This window comes from Labrus mixtus, chromosome 12 (assembly GCF_963584025.1).
Source record: "Labrus mixtus chromosome 12, fLabMix1.1, whole genome shotgun sequence".
NCBI lineage: Eukaryota > Metazoa > Chordata > Actinopteri > Labriformes > Labridae > Labrus > Labrus mixtus.
In genome coordinates, this window is record NC_083623.1 from 7,970,003 (window position 1) to 7,997,651 (window position 27,649).

Consider the following 27,649-nt stretch of genomic DNA (forward strand, 5'->3'; position numbering starts at 1 on the left):
AACAATTGTGAGTTTATATTCTTAACAATAACAACAGTTTTAATGTGTCCTATTAACCCTTTGATGTCCAACAACTAGTGTCTGCTTGTCAAGTAAACATCTTTCTGTTTCTGTTCAAGGAGGAAATAACACATTGCTGCGAAACTGTCAAGATAAATGGATACACATGTTGAATCGCAAATTTGGGATTTCACATATTTATAATGTCTTAAAAGGTAGTATATTTTTGGGGGGACAGACAAAAAAAAGTACAACATTAATTCAACCGGTTAAATATCGTATGAACACTGAACCAAAGATCATATTAATGAATACAAAGATTAGATTTTGATCTAGATTTTGACTTATACTGAATATATTCAGTTATAAGTCATATTGGTCACTCATTTGATAATTTGTCATAAAAACACTATCTGTAAAACATTCTCTGATCACATGTTCAAAACCTCTTGAGGACCTGTTGACTAGATGAACAGAACGACCTGAACGATGATTAACTCCACTCCGCTGTTTGGATAAGAACTGTATATCCTTGACCAATCATTTCTTTGGGTTTTACATGTTCTGGTGTTTTTATTAACCAATGAACTTAACATAAATATATATATAGGTTTATAGTGAAAAAGTGTAAGTCATGAAAAAGGATTTGAAGCAACGCTCCTTCTCAATGAGAAAAAAATAAAGACATTTACATAATAGTTGAGTTTAAAACAAAGACAATAGTCAAATAAACACAAATGGTTTTGCAAGATTACAAAAAAGAAACCAGGTTAGAGGAACAGTTTATATGTGAAATAAAGTGTATGAACTCTCATGAAAGGCAAGAATAAATATTGACAACACCATCATATATAATATAATAGGTTTTTGGCGTTAATCAAAATACTTACCATGCACTCGTCGCACTGTCGCCCAACTACGTTCTCTCTGCACTGGCACTCTCCAGTCTCCTGGTTGCAGGCCCCAGATATAGAGCCATTAGTGTGGCACTGACAGGCTGCAGGAGAAGAGAAGAGAAATATTTTACACCAATCGTCATTTACTAACGGAAGACTTTCTACAGGAGTACATCAAATAAGACATACTGGTTTAACAGTTCCACTAACTGGTGAGTGTGAATACTTCACACTACAGTGGATAAGAGCTCAGATCCAGCTTAAGGTCTTCTTAAGGATTAGCTGTCGATATGCACTTTAATATCCTGCTGACTGCACTGTGGAGAAAAATCTTTTCCTCCCCAAATAGATTCTTCAGTCCACTGGGCTAACTTAGGTTTGCCAGATTACAGTCTGTATATAAAAAAAAACTGTCTTAATATGAAAGTGACAAATAGAGGCTGCAACTGAGAAAAATGTCATAGCTGAACTTTGAACTTGAAAAAGTAGATTTACTCTGATTAAAACGAGGTCCTTATTTGTACTCGGGAAAAGCCAGAAGAAGAAAAGTTAATCCTCAGTCTGGACAGAAGTGCAAAGCACAAGTACAAGTGAATCCTCCACCACCCTCCAGCATACAACAAGATACACACATTGAATGTTTCCAAACAGTTTAGGGTCCTGAAAGTGCAGAAATGAAGATGTCATTTGGTACATTTGAGGAAACACAACGGGAATGTTACTAATCAGACAGAAAGCAGGCGCTCCTGATGCATGGTTGGTTTAAATAATTTAAATAAGAAATGAAGCCATTTCGTCACTGAATTACTCAATTTAGGCCTTCCAAATTAAATCCATATACACAAACGTGGAATGAACAGAAAGTTGCATACAAGTACAGAACGACTGGGCGACAAAAAACCTAGAAAACGTGCATAAAATGACGCCAGAATCCCCTCAAATTCACTTCTTACAAAATGCAGTGTAAGAACAAAAAACTGGCAGAATACAAAACAGATTTAAAAATAAAACAGAACAATTTGAGAACTTTGTGGACAAGACTGCGATGAATGGTAAACAAAGAGCTCCTTATGTACAGAGGCGGCTAACAATGTGCACAAAAGAGGGAAAACATTCACCTCCAAAGTCAAGGTACACTGCTTCGTCAAACATTACTGAACCAGTCTTATTTCCAAGTCAAACAAAGCAGCTTGCCTTGAATTCCCTTTGTCACTCATTCTCTTTTTAAATGGCACAACATTCACTATAAAGTGGAAATGTTCATTCATTTCCCTCTCTGTGGCTGTGTTTCATTCCTCTGGCATTGACAGTATAACATTCAGGTTATGGCCTCGGTCATGTCTGTGTGGGTTTTTTTTTAACGCATCCTCAATGGCTTAGTTATAAAAAAAAAAAAAAATAGATTCCTGTAAATTTAAATGTAATTTGTGTTTATTTATCTGTGATTCTTTTGTCTTTGTCTGTATGACTTAAAGTTGATTGAACTTAGTGTGTTTAAAATCTTGCTGAAGGGAGAAGATGAGACACCCACACACGCCAATCAACCCATTAGATATACAATTATAAAGCTTGAACATCACAGCTCCCATCTGGTGGATGGGCTGTCAGACCATAGACGCACACACACACACACACACACACACACACACACACACACACACACACACACACACTGACTTGTAGCCTGTTTTTAAATGTTGACTATCTCTAGGGTTGGATGTAAAAGAGACAGAAGGACAGACCTGAGTGTGGGATGGTGAAGTGAGAGAGAGAGAGAGAGAGAGAGAGAGAGAGAGAGAGAGAGAGAGAGGGGTACAACAGATGTCTGCACACACAAACACAGACACACAAATATGCAAAAAAAAACAAAAAAAACATTGGGTTCCACATGATACATACATTTATTTCTGCTTCACACGCATGCCCTCCTACTCAAAACTCCTCACATGCAGACGCACACACAAACGCCTGATTGAACACACAAGAAAACATGCACACACATGTACGTCTCACACACTCACACACACACAGTCTCTCGCCCTTCAAGCTTCACCCTTCGGGGACCATCTGGACTCCGTTCTGTCAGTCGCTACAATACGAGCCTTGTTGTGGGATAAAATGCTGCTTTTTGTTGTTGTTGTTGTTTTATTCCCTGTTCTGGCCTTGATGCTGACGATGAAATTATTTGTAACTTGAAATACATTATGTTCTGTTACCAGGCAATCTGTCGCACACACAAGCCACAGGAGAAGCTACCGTGCATCTATTAAACACTGTGAGCACTACAGCGGTGCGTTGGCTTGATATCAATAAGTTAAACAAACTATTAAGTTTGCTTACGTTACAAAACATGTGTAAATTGAGTCCATACTGTACTCAAGGTAAACAAGGAGACAAAGACGCAGACATGTTGAGCACGATGATGAGATGTTGTGTTCAGGGGCCTTGAGGAGAAATGTTAGAGAGCTGAAACGCTGTTTAATAGAATAGAATAGAATAGAATATAATTACTTTATTGATCCCAAACTGGGAAATTGTGAAAATAATGAATTCATTTAAACATCCATTATATGCTTAGTGTATGTTTCCTGTCTATTTCTCTACTGCAGAAGCATGGTACTTTATGTAATGTAATTGGAAGTGTAATAGGAGAAATCTTCAAGGTATGTTAAATGCTCTGTTTTTTTTTTTTTATCATGGAGTGTTAGTTAGTTTTGCAGGGACAGTGCTTAATGAATTTAAGCTAGGATAATTAAAAAGGTATCGGCTCTTGGTTTCAAAAGTGATGCTAATGTTGCACTGATTTCACACTTGACGTGCATCATTCCCAACAATCACCTGACAGCACCTCTTTACAATTAGCTGTCTATTTATGCCGCAAGATTTCCAGTCCCTCTCTCTCTGACCTCACCAGTACTCCAGCATCCACCTGTAGGCTCCGACTGGGGGGGGGGGGGGGGTTCTGCATGTAAATTAAAACTGTGAGGAGTGATGAGGTCAGAGCCCGGACGCCAAACACAAACTACAGTATGTTCTGCTGCAATAAATATGTGTAAACATTGCAAACGTTAGTTGTCTGACGGAAATGACAGGAAATCAAAGTTTCTGAGTCAAGCTGGTGCATGTTCTCATCCATCCAGGTCATGGTAATGCAAAGGCAGTCTCAGAATCCATCAGCTATTGACTGACCATGATATATGCCTCTGTGAACGATGGCAACTTCTCTTCCGATGCAGCCAGAATTTAGTGTAAAAAAGGACTTCCTGTAGGACCCCCCACCCCTCCTCCAACTGGAATTGGTTAAACTTTTTGAAGATGTTTCGCCTCTCATCCAAAAAGCTGCTTTAATTGTTTATGAGTCATCAAACAACAAATCGATTCGGACTTTGTTTTCAAAATTTTCTCTTTGTTGGAACTTTTTCATTTCACTTTATTACAACACGGAGGCCGATGAGCCTCTGTACTAAACACACCACTGGACAGTCCATTAAGAGGGTCCAAATTGGAATTGTGTGGTTTCCCCAAATCCCCGAAGAGATTATTGATCTTCTGTATGAAGTACCTTTCATTAAGTGTTCGAAACACAAGAAGTATAATTACATTATTGAGCTACTACAGATCCACTTTGTTCCAGTGATCGGACAAATTTGACGGAGCAATTCACTTTTCAACAACTTGCAAACGACTTTGCTTCGTGTGAGGAATGGACAGAGGAGTTAATTTTCTTGAATTTCTTCCTCAAACAAATGGCTTTGTGGTAAAGTTTGCCTCTCAAATCAAAACCATTTTTATTCTCCAGACTGAATTAAACTCGGCTATTACAGGGAGACACAATGGCAGCAGAATAAAAACTGTCTGCAGATGAGAACTCTGGCATCAAGAAGAAAAAGTGAAAGATTTTTACAGTCTAATAGTGCGCAAATGGACTTGGCCTGAACTCTGCCGCTTGACTCGATAAAATTCATTAAGACTGGAAGCGATAGGGCGAGCGAGGCAGACTGAGAGAGAGAGAGAGAGATGGACTGACAGAAGCACGGAGTTGTTGTGTTTTAATAATTCTTGGTGGTCATTCGTCTAGGATCGATAACAGCCCTCCAACTCGCAGACACGAGCAGCCGATCAGCACTGTAGGAGAGCAATAGATCAGGCTGATTAATCAATAACCATTTAGCTGGGTGGAGAGGGGAAACAACTACAGAACAATGAGCTATCAAATACACATTAATACCCCCCGTCTGCCTGCTTCTGCACTCCTCTGATGGTTTTATCTGTCTATTTATTGCTTCTGCCTGTCTATTTCTCTGCTGTCTGTCTCTCTGCTCATCTGTCTTCCTGCCTGCCCGTTATTGTCAACAGCACAGATTTTTTTTTAATGAAGATTTTCACAAACAAGCGCCATCTGTACGTCCGTATTTGCTGCCATCTCTCTTTTTTTAAATGCCCCCCCCCCTCTTTTATTTTTTTACAGGTAAAGTTTTTTTTCTCACTTTTAAACACAGCTGGCAGTCAGTAGGCCGCTACGACATCACACCTCCTACTAGCACAGCTGCTCGTCGATGGAGTCACACGCACACACAAACACACACACACACGCAAACACACACACTCCAGATGGTGTGCTATCCACTCAGTGTTTAAGTGAAAGGATTAAAACATATCATTTAGCTAAAATTGAGTTTCACATAGGAAGTACAGCTCTTCAGTGTAACACCCCTGCTGGGAATCTGAAGCTGCAATATTGGCTGAAGTGTTTGATGAATTCCTGGATAGTTTCTATGTGTCAGATTGTTTTTGTGATAACAGCACCTGTGCTGCTAATGGACAATATCAAACGGTGTCTTCTAAATGGACTTGAGCTTGTACTTTTCTAGTCTGCAAATCACATTCACACTGTTGGCAGAGGCTGCGTAAACATCAGCATCCATCAGTTTGAACGAATACTATTTATACACAGTCACACAACGCTGACTCACACAACGCTGACTCACACAACGCTGACTCACACAACGCTGACTCACACAACGCTGACGTAGAAGCGGGAGCAATTTGAGTTTGCGTATCTCGTCAAAGGACACTTTAACATGTGACTGCAGGAGCTGGGGATCAAACCCCCAACCTTCAGGTTGAGAGATGACTCAACCACAGAGCCACAGACGCACACAATTTGTTCAAATCATTCAAATGTTGCCTAGGTTACTCACACTTCAGGCTTTTAATACAATGTCAGATTTTTTGTCCACTATCAAACACTTCATATTTTACCAAAGACAATAAAAACATTGTATAGAAAAAAAATCTGAAAGTGTGAAATTTACAACGATGTATTGCCAATCAAGGCGGACTGATGTCAGCCTTTGTCATTGGCCACTGTGGGTTTTCAAAGAAGTAAAGAAAAACAGGAAATGGGAGAGCTGGTTTAGCTCAGATGGCAGAACAGGACCCACATGTACAGACGCTATACGGTCCTCATCACACGGGTTCAAGGATCAACTTTTGTGTCGTCCCGAACTCTCTCTCCCAACTCTTCTTTTTGCTCTATATCAATTTATGTAGATAACAAACGAAGACAAAGAGCCCAGAATGTAATCTTTAGATGACGAAGAAAAAGTGAAATGCTGAATGTTGAGTAATAATAGCACAAGATCGAATCGAGGGGAACTAACTCAACTTACAGTATCAGATACACAGAATAAGGGGTAAAAAGCTTGCTTACACTTGCTAGCTTATGTTAGCCACCCAAAGCTCCTGGACCAGGCAGACCAGGTAAAGCTGTTGCAGGAATTGTAACGATGTAAAAGAAAGAATGTGCCAATTCTATCATCATTCTAAAAAATAGTGCAGGAAAATAAAACATGTATAACTTTTTGAAGCAGATGTGAGAAACTTCTCTTTGTGTCAATTAAGGCGGCCATCATGTATGAGCTGTAGGTAATACAGGATGTATTTGTTGTAACTATTCTTTAAGTAAAAATTTCCTTCTGCCTAAATGTAACATTTGGCTGGGAAAGTATCCATTTTATGTAAAAGTATGTTTGTGCTCAAATCCCATCAACAAATCAAAGCAACTGATTTATTGAAAAAAAAAGAATTTATCTGTTAATTGTTTCTGGTTGTTGTTTCTAAATGTACTTACGTTGGCAGTTCTTGGCTGTGATCGCGTCTCCGTAGTAACCTTCAGCGCAACTGTCACAAGCTGGGCCGCCATATCCTTGGCGACAGCGCAGACACTGGCCTGTGATTGGATCGCAGCTGCCAGGTATGGAGAGATCCAAGTTGCCATGGCAATCGCAGGGCTGGCAGGAACTCCCTGGCACAGTCGGCTGGCCGTAGTACCCGTTGGAACATCTAGGAGGCAGCAGAGAGACAGAAAGAGAGTGTAAAGAAGCTGACTCATGTTTTGACCTTTCCTTGCAGCCCCCCCCCCCCTCCCCTCAAAAGGATTCTGTTTTTGCCAGGAACTCGTTGTAAATAAGAATCTGTTCTTAATGACGTGCCTGGTTAAACAAAGGTAAAAAAAAAAAAGAAAAAAAAAAAGCATGTTCTGTAAGCAGAATGTGCTGACTGGAGAAAAGATTGAACTGGTAGTAGATGGAGGAATGATGGAATATTATGGAGGCTGATGTATGTAATGTATAATGTATCTGTCTGTCATGCTCCATCCTGTTTCTGACATGCAATCTGATTCTGAACTGCATCCACCACATGCTGTCGTGAGCGGAGGATGTGACTGCATGCATTTAAAAAAAAACAACAAAAAAAAAAAACAACATCACATCACCTGATCTTATCAAATTTTCTAATTTCTCTTAAGAATCGATTTAACACGATAGCTTAAATGTGATGAGGTTACTTTTTGAACAACTGGGCCCTGGAGATTTTTCACACTTCTGAATTCTGTGCCCCCTAGTGGTAACATTAAATAGCTCTTCATCAGCTGCATTGAAAGCAACAAAGATAAACTGCCTGCAAGTATCTCTTCATTTCTCTTTATGAAAGATCCAGCATTCACACAAAAAATGTCCACAAATTTGATTTAACAACAACCAAACATCAACATTGTTTCATCATCCTGCATGGTAAGCTTTCAAGTTTGAGCAAAAAAGAAGTCATCCTGTTGTTGTTGTTGTTGTTGTTGTTCTCAGACTATAATTTGAGTTTGGGGTAATGCTGCATCCAACATTTGTCAAATGAAAGGTAGTGCAATAATACGTTTTGAAAATACTGTTTTATTCTGCTTTCATGTAGCAAACAATACCTGAAATTGTATTTTTTTTTCCCCCCACAGCTTTCAGGTCTGCAAAATAACTGCAGTCATTTTTCTTCCTTCTTTTGGACCAAATAACCACAGAAAACAACCCTCCGTATCCAGCAGGTAACATCAAAATGAGTGATTTCCTCAGCTTCTAGCATGTAAACCAACAACACACTGATCTCCACACACAAGATCACTAATGGCAGCAGGTATCATCACGAGAGAGCTCAGTAACAAACAAGCAATCTCTCTGAGTCATGGTAATAATCAGCTGTGTGGCTACTTGGCTCAGGCACCAATTCATATTCAAACATGCACTAATATCATATAAACAGAAACATACTGGCAGACATTTAGTCACAGATGTGCTCACACAAAGCTGGAGGACAACAAAGCCAAAGTAAATGTAAACAGATATCTACAGGCAGTTTGATCCACAACAGGTGATCTCCAGCAGTCTCTGCAGGTTCTTCTCCTGAATTATGAAATACTGTTCTCAGCCTGAAGCGATAAATGTCTACATGCCTCTAATGCTCGTAACACAAATGCTAATTCAATGTGATGCAACAGTACACAGAGTTGTAGTTAGGCCTGCATGATATGATGTAGCGCTGTCTGTGGGGACTGGAGGGGTTGCCGGTTCAAGTCCTGGAAATTGGCCTAATAGCTGGAGAGATGCCAGTTCTCTTCCTGAGCTGTGCCAAGGTGCACTTGAGCAATCACACATGAATCTAAGGGTAACCTACCTTATAGCTGCATCAGTGTGGTTTAACAGCGTGACCTTTACACTCAGGCCTCTATCCAACAGGTGAAATGTATGCATGCTGATTGAGAAAGTATCGCTTGTTTAGGTTTTGTTCCTATTTATAAGATGATTCAAACGATGCGATGTGATAGGTCCTGTGTCCACCTAGCGAGCACCAGCGTTTTAAAAAATGGGTTTTTAATGAGAGGAGAGAGCATTTGCAGCATGGAGAAAAGGCACAGCTCCCAGGCTCATTTTTTTCAGATCGCTCCGCCTATTTCGGGCGATCAAGTTGCAAATCTTTTAATTTTTCATAAAGGCGATCTTTTCCAAATGTATGACACAGTATTCCCCGTATTTTTGCAGCCCATGGATCGTGTTTTGTACCCACATCCTCTGTGCCCCGTGTCTGATCGGGAAATATACGACACAAATGATACAACATAAAGTAAAAAGTAATGGAGCAGTGTCGGTCACACAGCGGCCGTTGTCAACAGACTGTTGTCATAGTGACAGGAGGGAGGTGCAGTGCTTTTCTTTCCAACGCACAAACCCTTCATGCAAGTGCTTTTCAGCCTGGCAAAAAAGGCAGTGGACATGGAGCCTTATGTTGTAATTAAAATGAAACTGCGTTTTTTTCTGAAGCCCAAGAAAAATAAATAGTAATTACTGTCTGTGGTTTCTTTGGACAGTTCTTTTTTTTGTATCTGGACACAACACTTGGACATTTCCAAAATGAAAAGTTGTTTTTATTCTTGAATTTTTCAAGGTCAAAACATAAAAAGTGTTCTTGCTTGGTACCATTCATTCACTGAAACATAAAACAGAAAGTGGTTGTTAACAACTTTCTGCAAGGACACAGAAATGTGTAACCAGCGGTTATACCAGTCCAAGACTTATATTTTCTTTGGTTTGATTAATAATAACAGAAAGTCAGAGTGCTGCGAAAAATATATTAACCCGAGTCTGCTCCGCCGTGTCAAGAGCCACTGCTACCAAATAAAACAGGCCTTAGCTGAAATCAAGCTCCACAGGCTGAAAGGGGAATAAGATGAAAGAGAAAAAGGAGAGAGAGTGCGGGTGTGTGTGTGTGTGTGTGTGGTGGAGAGGTGAGGGGAAAGGTTTTCACGTTGAAAAGAGAATTGAATTTAGAGAGGAGGGAAAAGAAAGGAGCGAGGGAGAGAGAGCGAAAGAGTCAAGAGCAGCCAGCCATTATTACCACTGACCCTCTTGGTACTCAATAGAACTGGTTTATTAGCTGCTGTGTGTGTGTGTGTGTGTGTGTGTGTGTGTGTGTGTGTGTGTGTGTGTGTGTGTGTGTGTGTGTGTGTGTGTGTGTGTGTGTGTTAAGCTGTAGTGTCTCTTTCTGCGAGTGTTACTGGTAGTGTGTGTGTGTGTGAAGAGCTACAAGTACATTCCTCTGGCCGCAGCAATCTCACTTTTTGATAGCAGGAGCATTTTCTGAATTTAAACTTAGAGTCTCCTACAATATATACTGGTGGCATGTGTGTGTGTGTGTGTGTGTGTGTGTGTGCATCTTTGGCCTCAAGAGGAAGACAAGGTATTTTTAGTGTAGGGTCCAGAGTGTTTAAAGAAGATATATTGGGGGTCCTACACCTGGTGAAAGCCTTCAGAGGGAACAGGAAGTGGACGGTGAGCACAGTTGGTACAGAGTTACAGAGGGGTAGGGAGAGGGGAAGGGTTCCTTTAAGTTATGTTCTTTTATTTTTAGTGTCACAAATGAGGAGTCGGCGCCAGGGGAGGACCAACTCTGCTCCTCCCTCACACACAGTTCTCCATAACTCTTAAAGAATTAATAATTCTCTGTGAGCTTTACTGGAGATATTCTTCTAAAATTAGAAATTGGGGCAGATTGTTATGAGGAAGTAAAGAGGGACTTTTTCTTACAAAAAAAACAGAAAAATTGTCGCTTTTCTTTTTGAATATTACTGCAGTGAAATAACTTAAAGTGATGCCAATGTTTTTTTTTTGTTTTTGTTTTGTCTTTAGATGACAAACTTGAACATGTTGTTAGAGTCAAGCTCAGTGCTGGTTCCAAAGGTGGCAACAAGGTGCACTGTGGTGGGTCTTGTTGCTTGTCGGTGGGGCATGAATGGGATGGTAAGGGAAGTATCTTGTGCTTATTTATTTTCCTTATTATGTTTTTTAGTACATGTGTAATTTGTGTTTTAATTGTGAATCACTTTTAACTAGTTTTAAATGAGCTATAAAGATGAAATTATTATAAGTGACACGCCCCCCCTGCACACAAAATGATGATTTTTCATTGGTATTTATGATCTTAGTCTCGTCTCGGTCTCGCCCTGCCATGGTCTTGGTCTCGATCCCTAAATGTCTTGGTCTTGTCTCGGTCTCTGACAACTCTGGTCCCGGTTAGTGTAGTCTTGACTACAACACTCAGGCTTCACTCAAAACAACAACTGTCACATTAAGGACGCTGACATCAATACAACTACACTAAGTGACATTAACACTAATCATAGCAGCCACATTACATTTACTTCTAGACGAATAGCTTCATATCAAGCTTACAATAGCATCTAGATAAAGTCCAGTCACTGCTAAATTTGAACGACGTTATCAGAACAATCACATCCAGATGTACTTGCTAATGCACCATTTATCAGCTTAAAGTGTAAAAGTTGACTTATTGTTAGTAAGCTGCATTAAACCACTTTCAGCTGAATCCTAAATAGCTCTTATGGTCAGGAAACTGAAAAGCAGAATCACTCAGCATGGGCGGAGAAGTGTAGCTTAGTCAGTTAAAGCCTGTAATACAGACAAATTGGCATATTACGATTAATTACCATTAACACCAACAAAAGCACTGTTGATAATGGAGTGTAATGGCAGGTAGTGAATAGCAGGTATAAATTAGAGCAATAGAACAAGAAACAACCAACTGCTGATTTCCTCTTTAATGCCGTCAGTAGTGATCAAATATTGTTTTGTGTTATTATTTCAACTCCTAGTTTCTCTCTCCTTTCTGTTTACCAGCTGTCCTGCCTCGCTGACTGGAGGCACCATATGGGACGAGCGCTTCACACACATGAACGCGACAATGTACATACAGTACAGAGAAGCATGAAGCTGCGTATTCAAAAACAAACACACATTTGTATGCCCAAGTATGCTCAGCGTACGCGTTCACATTTGGCCCAAAACCTAACATGATTACATCACAGATCATAACAAAGCAGCTCTGGTAATGCCATACGATTGTTATCAGAGCTTTATCTCATCACAGTTTATAAAAATTCAGTCCAGATTTCTGTGGAGATCATTTCTCATCGTGCCTCTGAAATTTAGAATAAAAACATACAGTGGATCAGAAAGAGGAAAATCTGTCGACCACAGCTGCCCCTGTGTGCAGTGGATTTAATCGACATAGTCTCACTTGGATTTTTCTTGCAGATGAGCTTGCATATAAGGGACAGTATCACATCATATACTGTATGTTGTCATATTATATCGTATCGTCTGATACCATATTGCACTATATCCTATTATGTTGTGTTGTAACCTACTATATTGTATCATAATGTGTCAAGTACGTTATTGCATCATATGGTATTGTATGGCACGGTAATGCAAAATATCTTCTTGTACCATATGAGAAATTGGTATAATATATTGTATTGTATATTGGTGTACTGTACAGTATCATACCAGATCATATTGTACCTGATCTTTTTGTTTCGTATTGTACAGGATCATACTGTATTGTAACGTATGATATTGTACCATATCCCTTTGTATCATACTGTGTCATAATGTACCGTATTGTTACATCTTCTACTGTAATGCACTGTACTGTATCATAGCGTATCTTATCATACCGTATACTTTTGTGTCATAAGGAATAATTGAATCATAATGTACCACTTTTCACTGTAGCAAATTTTACCATCATCACATCATAGCATATCTTTTTGTACCGTATTTATTTTATGCTGAAAGAAGTCAGGTCAACAACAGGACAGCTACAGCAGCCTTTGTGTGTAAGTTCAGATTCAGATATACATCCACCTAGTTTTCTGGATAGTGTTTAGTGCCATAGAATGCCAATCTGTAGGTTGTACACAATGATAATGTCAAAAAAATTCATTATTTGCATGAGCCAAAACTTAAAAATTCCATTATATTAAAACGGTTTTACTTGAACGACATTTTCAATTAAAGAAGAACACGATACTTGATAAATCCAGGACTGAGATTTGACCGTTTCAACACCAAACAGTCTGATGACGGGGAACATAACAACTCTAATAAAACTCTCCTGATTTGAATCCAACATTTGATTACTGAATGACACAGAAACATACAGTTGCTCAAAAATAATTTGTTGTCGATCAACCTTTTTTTGCAAAAACACACACATAATTGTATACTTAATACAAGCAAAGGAGTACCTCAGATAGAGAGGTCAAGGGTCAACTGGTACTGGTCTGGATCATTATGTTATATTGGTTATTAGTTTGGTTGTACTTCAGAGGAGAGGCCTTGCTTGGACTGACAAGATATTTAAAAATGTACTGACATGAGTCCGCTTGCTTTCCAGTGTCAAACGATGTTTATAAAAAGACTTAATTGCAGACGGAGAGATTCTGCTGTGGACAGAGCGGCGAGGCATGCAGACTGTTCATGTCATCAGTCTGAGGCTGAGGCCACCAGCAGCGCTCTTTCTATACTGGCAACACACAAACAAGGTCTGGAAAGAGTGCAACAGAACACCTCTTTGAAGTTATATTTGTATATTATCAACATGTTATTATGTAGTTATCCAGCTAAAACTGATTCATTTAACAAAATACTAATGCAAAGTGTAGCCAACTCTTAAAGGAATTCCATTTTGCTTTTCAAGACAAAGAAAACAGAAACTTTGCATACAAACGACCAAGTTACCATTAATGCCAGCCACAAGAAAATCTCGCCAACACACTGAAAGAAAAAGGTATGTTTTATGCCAATAAGCATGCTGAGGAGTCCACACTTGATTTTCATGGATTAAAAGATTCCACTTCCTGATAAGAAACCATTTGTATCAGAGTTAACCCTTTAAAGGGTCCCCAGTTCAAGTCCCGGTGCGGACCACAGTATGGAAGTTGGTCTGGTTTCTGGAGAGGTGCCAGGTCACTTCCTGAGTACTGCTGATGTTCCCTTGAGTAAGGCACCGAACCCCCAACAGTTCTCGCCCGCTCCCTGTGTAGCAGCCCCACTCTGACATCTCTCCACTAATGCATGTCCACAGGTCCTTTTTGTACATGTGTGTATTTCGGGCCTATTTGTGTGAAAAGCATGTTTCTTAATAACAGAGAGTAAACCAGAATTTCCCATCTGGGATTAATAAAGTATTAATAATACAAAATAAAATAAATAAAAAGTAAAGGTAAAATTGTTTACATAATCAGCTTATGAGAACTACTTTGGGTTTCTAGATGGACTGTTTTGCAATTTTCCTGGACCAAAATCAACATGTATCAACATTAACATCTTCAGAATGTATAGCCTCTTGGAAGGTGACAAAATATCTTTAAATGCATCAAGTTCAACTGCATCGCAAAACATGTAACAAAAAACAAAAAAAAAATGTTTTCAAATCTGGCAACCCAAACTTTGTTCTTTAGTTGGTCTTGATGAAACCACTTTCAAAAGTGACCCACTGGAAACCATAAATGGTTTAAAGTAACAGTATGTGTTTTATTTGTCACATTGCCTCGCTACCAAACCACTGAAGACCTCGATATGAGACTGAAAAAAAAGGACAAAACATTTCTTTTTCAGCAGGGAAAAATATGAACTGCACAAGGTCCCTAATGACAAATGACTGAATATATATATGCATTTTGTATATTCAATTACAGATCCATATGTTCATGCCTGAACACATACAGATACATACAAGGTCACTTACTCATTCATGATTCATGCAGTCACATTATAATGAAAGCGGTATTGCAGCCATCCAGCACATGGCTCATTTCAACAATACAGACTCAACAACAATCAGCTGCTGTCACATGTTCCTCTCAATGCCGGGTCATGTTGCTGTCCAACAACAACTCAGCACAAGGCTTAATGAATCTATCGGCTGAAAAGTGGAGCAACAAGGTTTATTACTTTGCTTTATTCAGCTGAGAAAAAAAAAATCATTAAGTAGACCTGAACATGTACACATCAGCACAACACAACAAAACAGTCCAAATAAAATATATATCCTCGAGCCTGTCTGGTTTAAAAAAACAAACTATATTTACTCATGACAGTAGAGCCTGAAGATTTAACAAGACTAGCATCCAGAGAGACGTCTCATTAGCCCTGGGTTGGTAAAGAAGCTCACAGCTAATGGAACAAGAATGTCACTCAACTTGTAAATGTGCTGCGGACAGAAAGCCAGACGGACAGCGAGACATATGGTGCTCAACAACAGTTAACGAGCAGCACTTTCTATTTTCATTTGGAGTTGGCTGAAGTCAGACCTGATTTATTGTCTATTCTCTAAAAGTCTCTTTTATGCAAGACAACAACTAGATCACCTTTATTTCAAGATCAGCACTCACATCAAATGTTGTATTTAGCTTTGTAAAGCTGAAGCTGTAAATGCGTCTTCAAAGATAACCGACCAAAGTTGAACTCCAATGATGGATCTAAACAAATGTCTAGGTATTGACACTAAATTCTTATCGAAATAAAACCTAAAGACAGTAAAGTTGACATGAGAGCATGGAGTTACATACAGCTATATATTCTACAAAACATCATTTTATATTCTCTTCTTGTGTGTGTGTGTGTGTGTGTGTGTGTGTGTGTGTGTGTGTTACCTGTCACATCGCGGCCCTGTGTATCCAGGCTGACACCGGTCACACTGCAACTCCCCTTCTTCACTCCGGTGGCAGGTGGGGCTGAAACTTTTGTAGTTGCCATGAGGACGTTGTAGTTGTTGTTGTTGTTGTTGTTGTTGTTGTTGTTGTTGTTGAAGTCGGTAGCGTTGTCCCAGTGTGGAGAGAGGGAGGATGAAGAGGAGGAAGAGGAGAGGAAAGAGGCGAGTTAAGGCCATTGTTTAACTCCCCTCACACACACACACACACACACACACACACCTGTTTATCTTACTTTCACTTTCAAAAACTCACACTCACACTGTATAAGGAACACACACTTAATTTCCTCTCTCTCGCACACCCACACTCCTGAATTTCATAAAAACTCTTCCTCACTGTGAACTGTAACCTAAATGAACTCAGAGAGAGAGAGAGAGAGAGAGAGAGAGAGAGAGAGAGAGAGAGAGAGAGAGTAAAGTGATAGTCTCTTTCCCTCATTCTGTCGCCCTCCCACTTCCATAAACTATAGATAGTTCTGCTGGCTCGGGTTCCAGGACACACACTGACTCACCGAACGACTGTCTGACTGAACGACGCTAGCTGCATGCCGTCTCACTCAAAGTAATGTTGAGCGTCTACAGGCCACTTCAAACGTTTGCCCCAACAACAAAGCCACAAAGAAAACTAACGGATATTCAAGTCAAATGCAGAACCTGTCACGTTTAACCGGTCTTATATATCTTTGCTGCTGAATCGGGCGATTAGCTTGGGGACCAGATGAAACTGGGAGTCCATGTTGCATTTGCTCTGGTTGACAGGTCTGCTCTTCTTCCCAGTTAGATAGATCTCCAGCTACTCTGGTCAGACCCATCATCCCAGCTGATTTCCAGCTCTGTCCACGGTCCTATCTCTCCATTCAAAAAGCCACCACTGTTTATTTAACACTCTGATTCTGTTTGCGTCTGTATGACTCAAACCTGAAGGTATAACTTCTCTATATGTTGACTGATTCGTTTTCTTCACTTGTGACAAGATTTGAAAAAGAGTCTAGCTCTGCTCAGCGCTATAACATGTTTTGACGCTCTGATTGGTTTAAAGGTCTATACATCATTTTTGTCCAGAAGCACTTTATTCTATGCACTTTAATAAGACCTCCTTTAAATAGAAAATGAACCAGGAAGTGCCTTAGTCTTCCCAGTTATCTGGTCTGGTAATGTAAGGCCATTGGAAGAGACTGTAATATGGAGGGAGTTCTCTATTTTGGCATATAGAATTTTATATCACAATGACTAAATGTTCACTGGTAAAATAACAATAACAGATGTTTTTTCCCCTATACGAGTAAACGGCATATCAGACAAATTATCATCCTTCATGACATTCATGCTACAGCAATAAAAACCAAATATCATCACATTCAAACACTGCTCAAACTTCTTTCATATAGCCAGGGATATTCACATTTTGACTCAAGACTCAACATGAAGCCTGAAGTCAGTTTGAAAACAGGTGATTTAGATGAGATTTCTGTCTGGCTGGAGCGAAGGCGGATGAAAGTTTCAGTAAAGTAATTCAGCTAATCAGAAAAGTTTCGAGATAGCCCAAATTTCATTACTGCTCCCTTGATATATCCTGATATGTCCTGATATATCAAGTCATTTCTGGCAACAACACACCAACCTACATGATGTCAAATCTGTATGAAAGGTTTCATTTGCAGACTGAGACACAGCCAGAAAGCATTTGGAAAGTGTCTGTGCCAAGGCAGAAGAACCATCCAAATGAGCCGCTCTATTAATAGAACTCATTAAATCTTTTAATCTACATGCGGTCCACATCTACAGAAATACACAAATGGGCGAAGATGTCGATTTGTCTGCGGATATTTAAATCCTGGGAGTATTGAGGCCTTGTGAGGATTAATTGAGCCAAGTTCAAGTGACTCAGGTGTCATAACCCGGCTCGTGGGTCGTGGCAAAACACGGGAGGAATCAATAGTTATCAAATTATCAAGTAATTTATGACAAAATAAAGTAAATAAATGTTAAATAATAAGACTTAAGATGAGGTGTGTTCAATCTGTATAATCATCGGTGAACGGGTGCGTGTGAGGTGTTGAAGAGTGCACTAACATAAAGAACTAACTAAAGAGCAACAAATGTTCACACAGCGGCCTGGCTGTGGGAGAGAGAGAGAGAGAGAGAGAGAGAGAGAGAGAGAGAGAGAGAGAGAGAGAGAGAGAGAGAGAGAGAGGGGCAGATCCTGGCCAAAGCAATGGACCCAGATGCCCCAGATCATGCAGGATATGATGACAACACCATGGCACCTCAAAGAAAAGATATGCACGGGGCGCTAGTGGCGCAGTGGTTAGTGCGTGCCCCCTGTATGGAGGCTTTGCTCCTCCAAGCGGGCGGCCCAGGTGCGAATCCCACCTGTGGCTTCTTTCTTCTTTCTTCATTCCCCACTCTCTCTCCCTGATTTCTGACTCTATCCACTGTCCTATCTCTACAGGCACAAAAAAGCTCAAAACTAAATCTTAAAAAGAAAAAAAGGACATGCACATGAGCACTCAAACACACACACACACACACACACACACACACACACACACACACACACACACACACACTCTAAGTGGCCATCACACAGACTAAAAACAACAAATACCTGTGTGTAATGTTTTAGTTTTAGCTCCATATATATATATATATATATATATATATATATATAAGACATAACATCACATTTTAAAAGTCTGCTTATGCTTTTTTTCTGACAAAGGCAACAAGGAAACAATAGGTGTTATATTTGCAGAATAATCCATGTACGCAGACCTCATACATTTAGAAAAGATTATTATCCGTGGGAGGACAAAACTGTGAACTTTACGGTTAGGTCATCCATCTTTCTCTTTTCGATGTCTTTAGATCTGTCTGGTCATTTGAGATCGAGCTGATGGACAATAAAAGAGACTAAAGAACTTTCTTAGCAGTACAATGGTTCAGCTTAGGGGTCAATAAAGAGGACAATAAAGTGGTTTCTACTGATCTGCAGCAAATGACCACCTTGATGAAACTAACATCGACATCACTTTGTCAGATGTTCATAACAGCTATTACTGCTTACAGGAACAGAGTGACTGAATGACTGACCGGCTATTTGAGTGATTGGCTTCAGTGAACCTAAGCGACAGGACGGCTATTTTGAGTGTCTGAAAGAGCCGGCACCTTCAGGCTATTATTACTGCAGGGCGAGGGGGAGGAGGAGGGGAGGAGGGGGAGAAAGGGGAAGGAGGGAGACAGAGAGAGTTGTTTCTTTCTTTAGCTCAGAGAGTTTTCGACATGACGTGTCATGACTGCATCAAGATTCTCAGCTGCTGCTGCCTGCGTGTGTGTGTGTGTGTGTGTGTGTGTGTGTGTGTGTGTGTGTGTGTGTGTGTGTGTGTGTGTGTGTGTGTGTGTGTGTGCCCGCCCATCTATGCAGCTAACATGCAGCATCTTTCAAAGACATTTAAGGAACCTGCAGATCTTTAAGAGTAGGGGAAATTTCCCACTTACAACAAATAGAAAATGTTAAATTTTAATGTCTAAAAATTCTGAACCTAGCAAATAGTTCCAGTTGAACTTTCTGTTGCTCGTAGCAAATGCTGCTGACACTATTCCTAAGTAACCTACCTGACATTTTAACGTCCATATTTTTAGATCTTTGACATAACACAGGTACATTTTTCTACAGTTCTACTCAAACTGTCCGTGTTGGAGGAAGCCTGAAGAAAAAAATGCATCTTTTTTTTAACTTTTGATTCATGATTTGGTTTTTTTCAAGCTTTCTTCAAAAAAAGCTAGTTGTCTAGGCTCACATTATACTCAGGCAGTATTGTAAGTAACTGAGCTTTATATATTATATATTACAAAGACCTTTCCCGCTTAGTGATTGTATGTGTTTGAATCCTAGATCAATTTATGTGGTGTACTTTTTATGACTTAAAGCGGGAGTGGAAGACATTAAATTGAATAATTACTTTCAAACTCTTGCCAAACACAAAATGCTGATTTATCTTAATACTACTAGGTAAATCCCTTCATTTATTAAGTTATTTTATCAATTTATTTATTTGGAGTTCTTCATCTGACAGCTGTTTTAACAAACCTACAGCGGTACAGATGACTTTAATGGCAACCAATAACAATTAGTTTCCTAGCGCTAAAGGGGAAGTAACAGTATCTGTTGACTTTGGCTGCAACAGCTGGAAGTATCAAACAGAGTCCACAAAAAGTCTCTGATGCTTTAGTTGTATATGCTATGTGTTCAGATGATTACTGTTGAAAATGAGAGGCAGCTGCAGTTCAAGTTAAAGCTCCTCTTAGAAACTTTCATTTTGTCAATTTTGGCGCCCCCTTGTGGACAAAGCAGTACCTTGTATCTATTTGCAGATCTTGTCACTTACAAGAAATATCCTTTTATACTATTTTTTGTTACAGCCAAACAAATAACTCACTGCAAATCTTTACTGTGAAATGTAAACAAAGACTGTTTTGGCAGCGATCTTTGACATTCATCCCTCGGCAGCTTTTACACACAAAGATAACTATACAGAAATAAGAAATCTTCTTACTGAAGGTCGAGTTTGCTTTTGAAAGTCATATAGAGACATCAGTATTTATTTCAGTCTGTTTCATACTTAAATAAATAGTCCTCACAGGAGCTTTAAGAGGAAAAGCAGTCACCAGATGAAGTAATTCAATGATATACTGATGCCTGCTTCCTGTATAGACCATGTGAGAGGCCACCATAACCTTGGCTGCTTGTGTGTAAAAAAAAAACACTTTATGAAATCAACGTTTTAGATAAATCAATACTGGTTGGAATCTCATGCTATCTTTTATAGTTTTTATGTCTTAAAGATCTCCTTTGAATCTGATCAACGACGAATGCGTCAAAGGGTTTCAGTGGGAGAGAAATGTTCCGTTGGTCAGACATTAGTTTGCTTCTTTTTTAAAGTACATTTTCTGCGGATACTTGCCGTAACTTGATAAACCTACAGTAATCAGCGACTGTGAGACAGCGTGAGCAGATTTCTACATAAGAGGAAAGGTTTTGATAAAAGGGTTTTAAATGCCTTAATGACTTGTGGGAGGTTTGAGCTCGGTACTGTTAAGTTTTCTAGCCACAGTTATATTGATTCTGCCAAGTGTGATGACATTTCCACCTACAGAGATGATGTTCCCTCCACTTATAGTGACGCTTTCACCTGCGGTGGTGATATTTCCATTCATGTCGTTACATTTGCTTCAACCCACAGCTTCTTTATGTGGTTATACGCTTTAAAGACGACTTAAAATATTCCTAGAGGAAGGTAAGGAAGTAAAGCAGAACATTTTGAAGAGACAAGTCTACATTAGCCATTAAATCAGAAGTGACTGTTTAACATACTTGTTGCTCGGAAGACTGAGCGGGCAAGTGCATCGGCGACAGTCTGTAGGTGTCCCATGAGTGGCATTGCCATAGTAACCAGGTAGGCAGGTGTCACAGTGGGGGCCAGTGGTGTGGTGGAAGCAGTCCTGTGGGAGGGGGGGGGGCACACAGGTTGAAGTTACTATATATCAGGAAAACAACAAAAGTAAATGAAGAGTGGGATCGTTTAATTAAGGTGTAACAGGAATATTTGAAGTGTTTATTGAAATGATGAAGGTGCTTTAACACTTCAATGATTCAATATTTAACCATTCTTTTAGCTAGAAAATATAATCCCATATCGTTAAATGTTCCTTTCTTTTTTTTTAATGATGAACTATGCAACTCTTGTCTGCCGTTTTTCCATTTCTTGTGAACATTTCTGATTTATTTCAATGACTTTTAACTCTGTTTCCCCTGCTCCCTTTTAACAGTAAATGCACCTTTTATTGAGTTTTAATACCGCGCAGAGTGCTTTGAAATGAGTCAGTTCATGAACTATGCTGTACAAACAACACTGGCCTTTAAAATTGTTGTCCTTTTTCAATTTCTGATGTTGCATCCTGTTTATTTTCAGTGTTTCCCACTGAAGCCTCGGAGGAATCATCTGATCGTAACAACCCCAGTGTTTTCTTTTATTGCTTTGGAGAGTAGAAGTGAAGAACTCTGACAATGAGCTGTACATGGCAAACGTTAATGTGAATAAAAAGTGCTAAACAGACAAGTTAAATTACTACATTACTGTTATCCTAAAATGATGATGAAGCTAAATAATTAGCCCCTGATTAGCTTTCGTCGTTTTTGCCCAATGAGGATGAAGGTAAGAAAACAAAGAGTTAATGGTTCACCTGATTTCTTTGATTGTGTAATTAGTGTCGCACACTGGAAAAGTTACAGACTAATAATCTCGGGGGTTTGTAGCGCAGCATAAAGAAAAGCAGACGTTTGCTGATACTTAAGAACAAAGCTGTTTGTAATTAACTCGAGCTGTCAACTCCCATCACTGTCAAGCAGACAGCAGCAGGAGGAACAATCAGAAGAAGGTCAGGGTGAATAATATGGTTCAAGAGCAGCATCACATTCAGCGTGTTCTCAGCTACATACTCATCCACTCCGTCAATAATGTCTCACAGGATTTATTACAAAGGAGACATTTGATTGGTCGATAATGTAATCATCACTGATAAGTACATTTTTGATATTTGATGCTTATTACAAATACAAAGAGTGTAAACACATGGCTCATGATTTAGTTTAACACACAGTTCAAAACAGTCCACTACTTTAATAAAAAACTGATCTAATAAGAAACTTATTACAATACTGTTAAATGGTTGGACATGAATTGATTTGATGTATTTTTTTTAATCAGTGTTTAATAAAGAAATATTAGCATTATTATTTTTAAATTCCTCTGCGTCTGCTTTAATGACGTCTCCGTGTTTGTTTGTTTTCCCTCTGGCTAATGTCAAGACAAAAATGTGTGAGATGATCAGCAATGTCATGTCATCAGGTGTGAATCTGGTCTCCCTGTGACTCATTTTTATGAAATATAATGTAAAAAAAACTGAATCCACAGCTTTAAAAATCCAGATGAAATACAGTAGTGATATAAAGTATTTCATTGGTCGGTGTGATGCTGAGTAAATTTTGTGTTTTCTTTCCACTGGGGAAATCAGGATGTTTCCCTGTTTTAGTAATTCAAGCTTAAAAAAACAGCAGCAGTAGTTACATGTTACTACTGTGTGTGTATGCATGTGTGTGTGTGTGTGTGTGTGGTGTGTGTGTGTATGCATGTGTGTGTGTGTGTGTGTATGCATGTGTGTGTGTGTGTGTGTGTGTGTGTGTGTGTGTGTGTGTGTGTGTCAGTCAGTCATGTTCGAAATCATTTCCCCCTCACATCACATCTACACTGCTGAAACCCACTGTAACACACACGCACACACACACACACACACACACACACACACACACACACACACACAGTGAGAGGAAAACTTCACATCAACTCACTTACACACACACACACACACACACACACACACACACACACACACACCCACCCACCCTCCCTGAGGATACACTGTGTGTGTTTTCTGTCTATAGCTGAATGACGCCGTAGTGCTATAGGTCAACACAGTGTGTGTGTGTGTGTGTGTGTGTGTGTGTGTGTGTGTGTGTGTGTGTGTGTTTATATGAGATAGATCGGTTGTCTGTCTGACTCAGTGTGTGTGTGTTTTTTCCTCTGACATATCCCAGCATCCTCCTCATCTATAATGAAAAATAACATGGTAATACTAAACCCACAGCTCTCTCCATGTGTGTGTGTGTGTGTGTGTGTGTGTGTGTGTATGTGTGTGTGTGTGTGTGTGTGTGTGCGTGTGTGTGTGTGTGTGTGTGTGTATCATTGTGTGTGTGTTTAGTTTGATGCTTACTGACAGCTTAGGCCTGAGGCAGTGTGTGGACTGCTGGGGTGTGACAATGTGTGTGTGCAGGTGTGACAATGTGTGTGTGCAGCTGCACATGAGCAGGTTGGCATGAATGTGTGAATGCGTGTGAGTGTGCACCTCCCACGTTCATTAATCGTGTATTAGTGTACACAAATGTGTGAGTGTGTGGATGTATTCGTGGATGTTTGTGAAGAGAGGATGCAAGGTGTTAGAATGATCCTCTAATGGCCACTGGAGGGAGATTCCTAAATCAAAAACGACATTGAAGAATTCACTCCTCACCAATATTCAATATAAAAATCAATTTGTTTTTCCCCCACATGTTGTTATTGTTTTAATGAATAGATTACGCTGCTCTGATTTACATTTTTTGTGTTATAAAATTACACCGAGCGGGAATATCCTGAAAATATCCTGAAACAGCTTACTGCTTATTTGGCTTCATGGTCCATTTCAGCAGCCTATTAAGAATTACACGGCTGCTACATTCATGTTATATGCACTTAATAGGATGAACACTCATCTATAAATTGACTTTACGTGTGAGAAATCCAGGGCTCCCAATCTAGCCAGTTAAATATCTCAATTAATCATCCTGAAATAAATCTATGGCTGGGAATGTGGGGTGTGTTGTCCGTTAAAAACAGACAATATCGTCAGCTCATTTACTCATAATGTCAGGTGACTTCCTGGAGTACCTTAATGATGATATATGGGCTGACAGCTTCATGAGTTAGAGGAGGAATAGCAGTGAATTAAGTGTAGAACTAGTGCACAACATAAGCATTTTCTGAGGTACAGTTACAAAGCAGTAAGTTGATCTTTTCTGCACAACTTTCAAAAGATATTGTTCAAGTAATTATAAAATAATAATACCTTTATTTTTAAAGCGCTTTTCAAAACTAGTTACAAAGCACTTTTTAAATACAATTAAAAGGAAATGAGCAACAGTTGATAGAAAGGAACATAACACATGGTAATAAAACAACAAAACCCATAAAATCTATTTAAAAAAAAGTCTAAAATAGTGACCTAAAAGAAGACAGGTTGTTAGTTTCCCTGATCTCTCCTCCGGCAGGTCATTCCACAACTCAGGGGTCCGTACAGAAAAGACTCGGCCACCTTTAATTTTGAGGTAAGATCGAGGTGTAGTAAGTAATGACCTACAGGAGGGTCTTAAGTTGCATGGGGGCTCGTTTAGGGTCAGGAGGTCAGTGATGTAATCTGGTGCTGAGCCTCTACAAGCTTTAAAAGTGATCACTAGTGTTTTAAAATAAATTCTAAATAAGACTGGGAGGCGGTGAAGTGAGTTTAAAACCGGTGTGTTGTGCTCTGTCCATAATTGGACCTGGTTAAGGATCTGGCTGCGGGATTTTGGATCAGCTGTAGTTTGTTAAGGTTGTGTTGTGTGAGACCAGAGTACAGGGAATTGTAGTAATCTAACCGGGATGAAATAAATGCATGAATTATTGAAAAAAGAATCCTTTCATACTGTGTAAATAACATATATGTTTAGGTCTTCTTTAAACAGGTTATACATGTTCTGCTCTTGATGTCTGTTAACTGTTTCCTCCTGTTTCCATGTTGTTGTTTTTTGTAATCATTGCATGCAGGAGGACTAAAGCCAAACGATCAGAAAAGTATCTTCATCAGTTTCTTCATCATCTTACCTGGCAGTGTCCTGTGACTTCATGGCATTGCGTAGAGTGTCCGCTGCATTGACAAGCTTCACATACGCCGTTGTAAAGATTCCCGTTAACCCTTCGAAAACCAGGAATACAGGTCTGAAAAAAACACAAAGTTAAAGGACAGGAGGACTGACAGAGTTGTCTTTAAGCAGCTGTAGTGAAGAGTAATTACCCTGTGATGTTCTAATTAGCACCTCAAGTGTGTGTGTCTATGTGTGTTCAACTCAGTGTGCTTCACTGTCAGTGATTGTGTGTCTTGTGCTACTGTCTGTTTGCATGCTTGAGTGTGAAATGGGTGTGTTTGTGTGTGTGTGTGTGTGTGTGTGTGTGTGTGTGTGTGTGTGTGTGTGTGTGAGGGGCTTTTAGCTGGTTGTGAAATAGACATAAATAAATACTCATGCCTTAATGTGAGCTAAAATCAAAATATAAAGACTCTAAAAGCCAAACACTAGCCCTAAAAGAGCTAAAAAGCCTAAAAACCTAAAGACCCAAAAAGACTTAAAAATATCTATTACCCCCAAAAGACCAACAAGTCTAACTCTAAAAGGCCTCAACAACTTTATACCAATTTCTAATGCTCGTAAATCCTGCCACTGGGTAGGTGTCAGAATAACAGCTCTGCCACAACAGCTTTTTTCTTATTACTTTTCCAAGGCAAATATTCCCATTGAGTTATATGTTTGACTGTAATAAGACAGCAGGATGCGCTTTGGAGTTAGATATCCTTAGTTACACATGTAAAGGACTAGATCAGCAAAGAGATAAGAATGTCCACAGGGGGGCGCCAAAATCCACACAAACCAAAGCGTCCCCACAGGAGCTTTAATATTTGTGTAATTGTGTATTCTTCTTTGGTGTGTTTACCTCACAAGAAGTTCCTGCATATCCAGGTGGACAAGAGCAGATTTCTACAGCTGAAGCTCTCTTCTCTCCTCTGGCAGCCGGATTAGCTTCCTGCATCGAGAATGAGTGGAGTCTACAAACACACACACACGCACACACACACACGCACACATACAGACTGCATGAGGCACGGTGGGGGTCTATCTAGCTTTACAGTCAAATATACTCCTTCACTTAAATAAACAGTCCAATTTGGCTGATTAGTCTTTGACAACTTTTATGACCTGGGTTCATTATCTCAGGCAGAATTATTATCCAGACAGCAATAAGCTGCAGCAATAAACCAGACGACTTTATGTTAAGGTAACAGAAGGTTAAAGGAGAGTTTCACAGCCTAAGAAAGAGCCGCCAGAGAGTCTCAGCTCTGGGCAAGTTGTGTTTCATGAAGCTATTAATGATATTTCTGGTTTAACGCGACTGAGAGTTTACATACGTTGCTGCTATTTAATACTTTATAAGTTTTGAAGCATATTTAAACGGCTGTAAAAAAAATCTCACAATTATGAAAATGTGTTTATTCCTGCTTTTAGAAACTGTAATTACATGATTTTGGTTCTTGTAATTTAAAGGAATTTCCAATGCAATTAAAAGTATAAAAAATACATTTTTCAGTGTGAACAGTAAAGTAGTTACTTTTCATGAGATAGTAGTTAAACTTATATTGAATCCTATGGAAATGAGTATCACAGTTCAGGTTTTAGGGCTTTATGTATCAGGAGTTTGTCCAGGGAGAGTTCAAACATTTGTGGAGCTGTCATGTCCTCCATCTTTTTATATAATATATTGGTGAAACCGAGGAGGACCTGGCCCCCCCAAGAGCACCCCTGGACTCACCCCTGTTTAAATGGTACACAAGCAAAACCTTGCATTCAACACTTGTAAAGTCATTAAAAAAAATACTAAAGTGTGTTTGAAATGAACGACGAGTGTCTCTGAATGCAGTTCTACCTGTACACAGCGCTGGTCTCTGTGCTATAAGAGGCCCGCACCATCACTTTGTTCACATTAGCCAGCACAGACAGAAAATCCCTCCGACTGATCGGCTGTGCGGTCTCCAAAACCAGGAAGTTCTCCGGGAGGAGAGCAATCTGGTTGGTGCTCGGAGAGGATGGGTACACGGGCTGGCCATAACGCCTGTCGATGATCTTGATCCCGCCTCCCTGGCAGAGATAGTAAAAAAAGAAAACTTTTAGTTCCCTTTGTTGCAGTTCACTTTTAACTCAATAAATCTTCAGAGTAGTCTTTAGAACATCAATTCAGTATGACAAGTCTTTCAGAAAGGACTATGATATTCAACTGATCGGGAAAAGAGGACAGTAAGAGTGAATGATGTGTCATTAGGTAATGAGCTGAGGTTTCTATTGACATTTTGAATGGACTGAATACAAAGTGAATTGAGGCCGGGCCTGCTATCTGACT

At 39.6% G+C, this 27,649-nt stretch overlaps 1 protein-coding gene across 8 annotated transcripts in view; it reads right to left on the bottom strand.

Annotated features, from left to right (window-relative positions):
* The window catches only part of lama2 (laminin, alpha 2), a 209,785-nt gene that overhangs the window by 90,221 nt on the left and 91,915 nt on the right, over window positions 1–27,649 (bottom strand). For all 8 annotated transcript variants that reach the window (XM_061051767.1, XM_061051769.1, XM_061051773.1 and 5 more), the window contains exons 16-22: window positions 27,179–27,390; window positions 26,192–26,303; window positions 25,310–25,423; window positions 21,169–21,296; window positions 15,736–15,822; window positions 7,030–7,241; window positions 891–997 (exon numbers count right to left, since the gene is read on the bottom strand). In XM_061051767.1, the coding sequence (XP_060907750.1) occupies window positions 891–997; window positions 7,030–7,241; window positions 15,736–15,822; window positions 21,169–21,296; window positions 25,310–25,423; window positions 26,192–26,303; window positions 27,179–27,390 (972 nt within the window). The remainder of the gene's footprint in view (window positions 1–890; window positions 998–7,029; window positions 7,242–15,735; window positions 15,823–21,168; window positions 21,297–25,309; window positions 25,424–26,191; window positions 26,304–27,178; window positions 27,391–27,649) is intronic.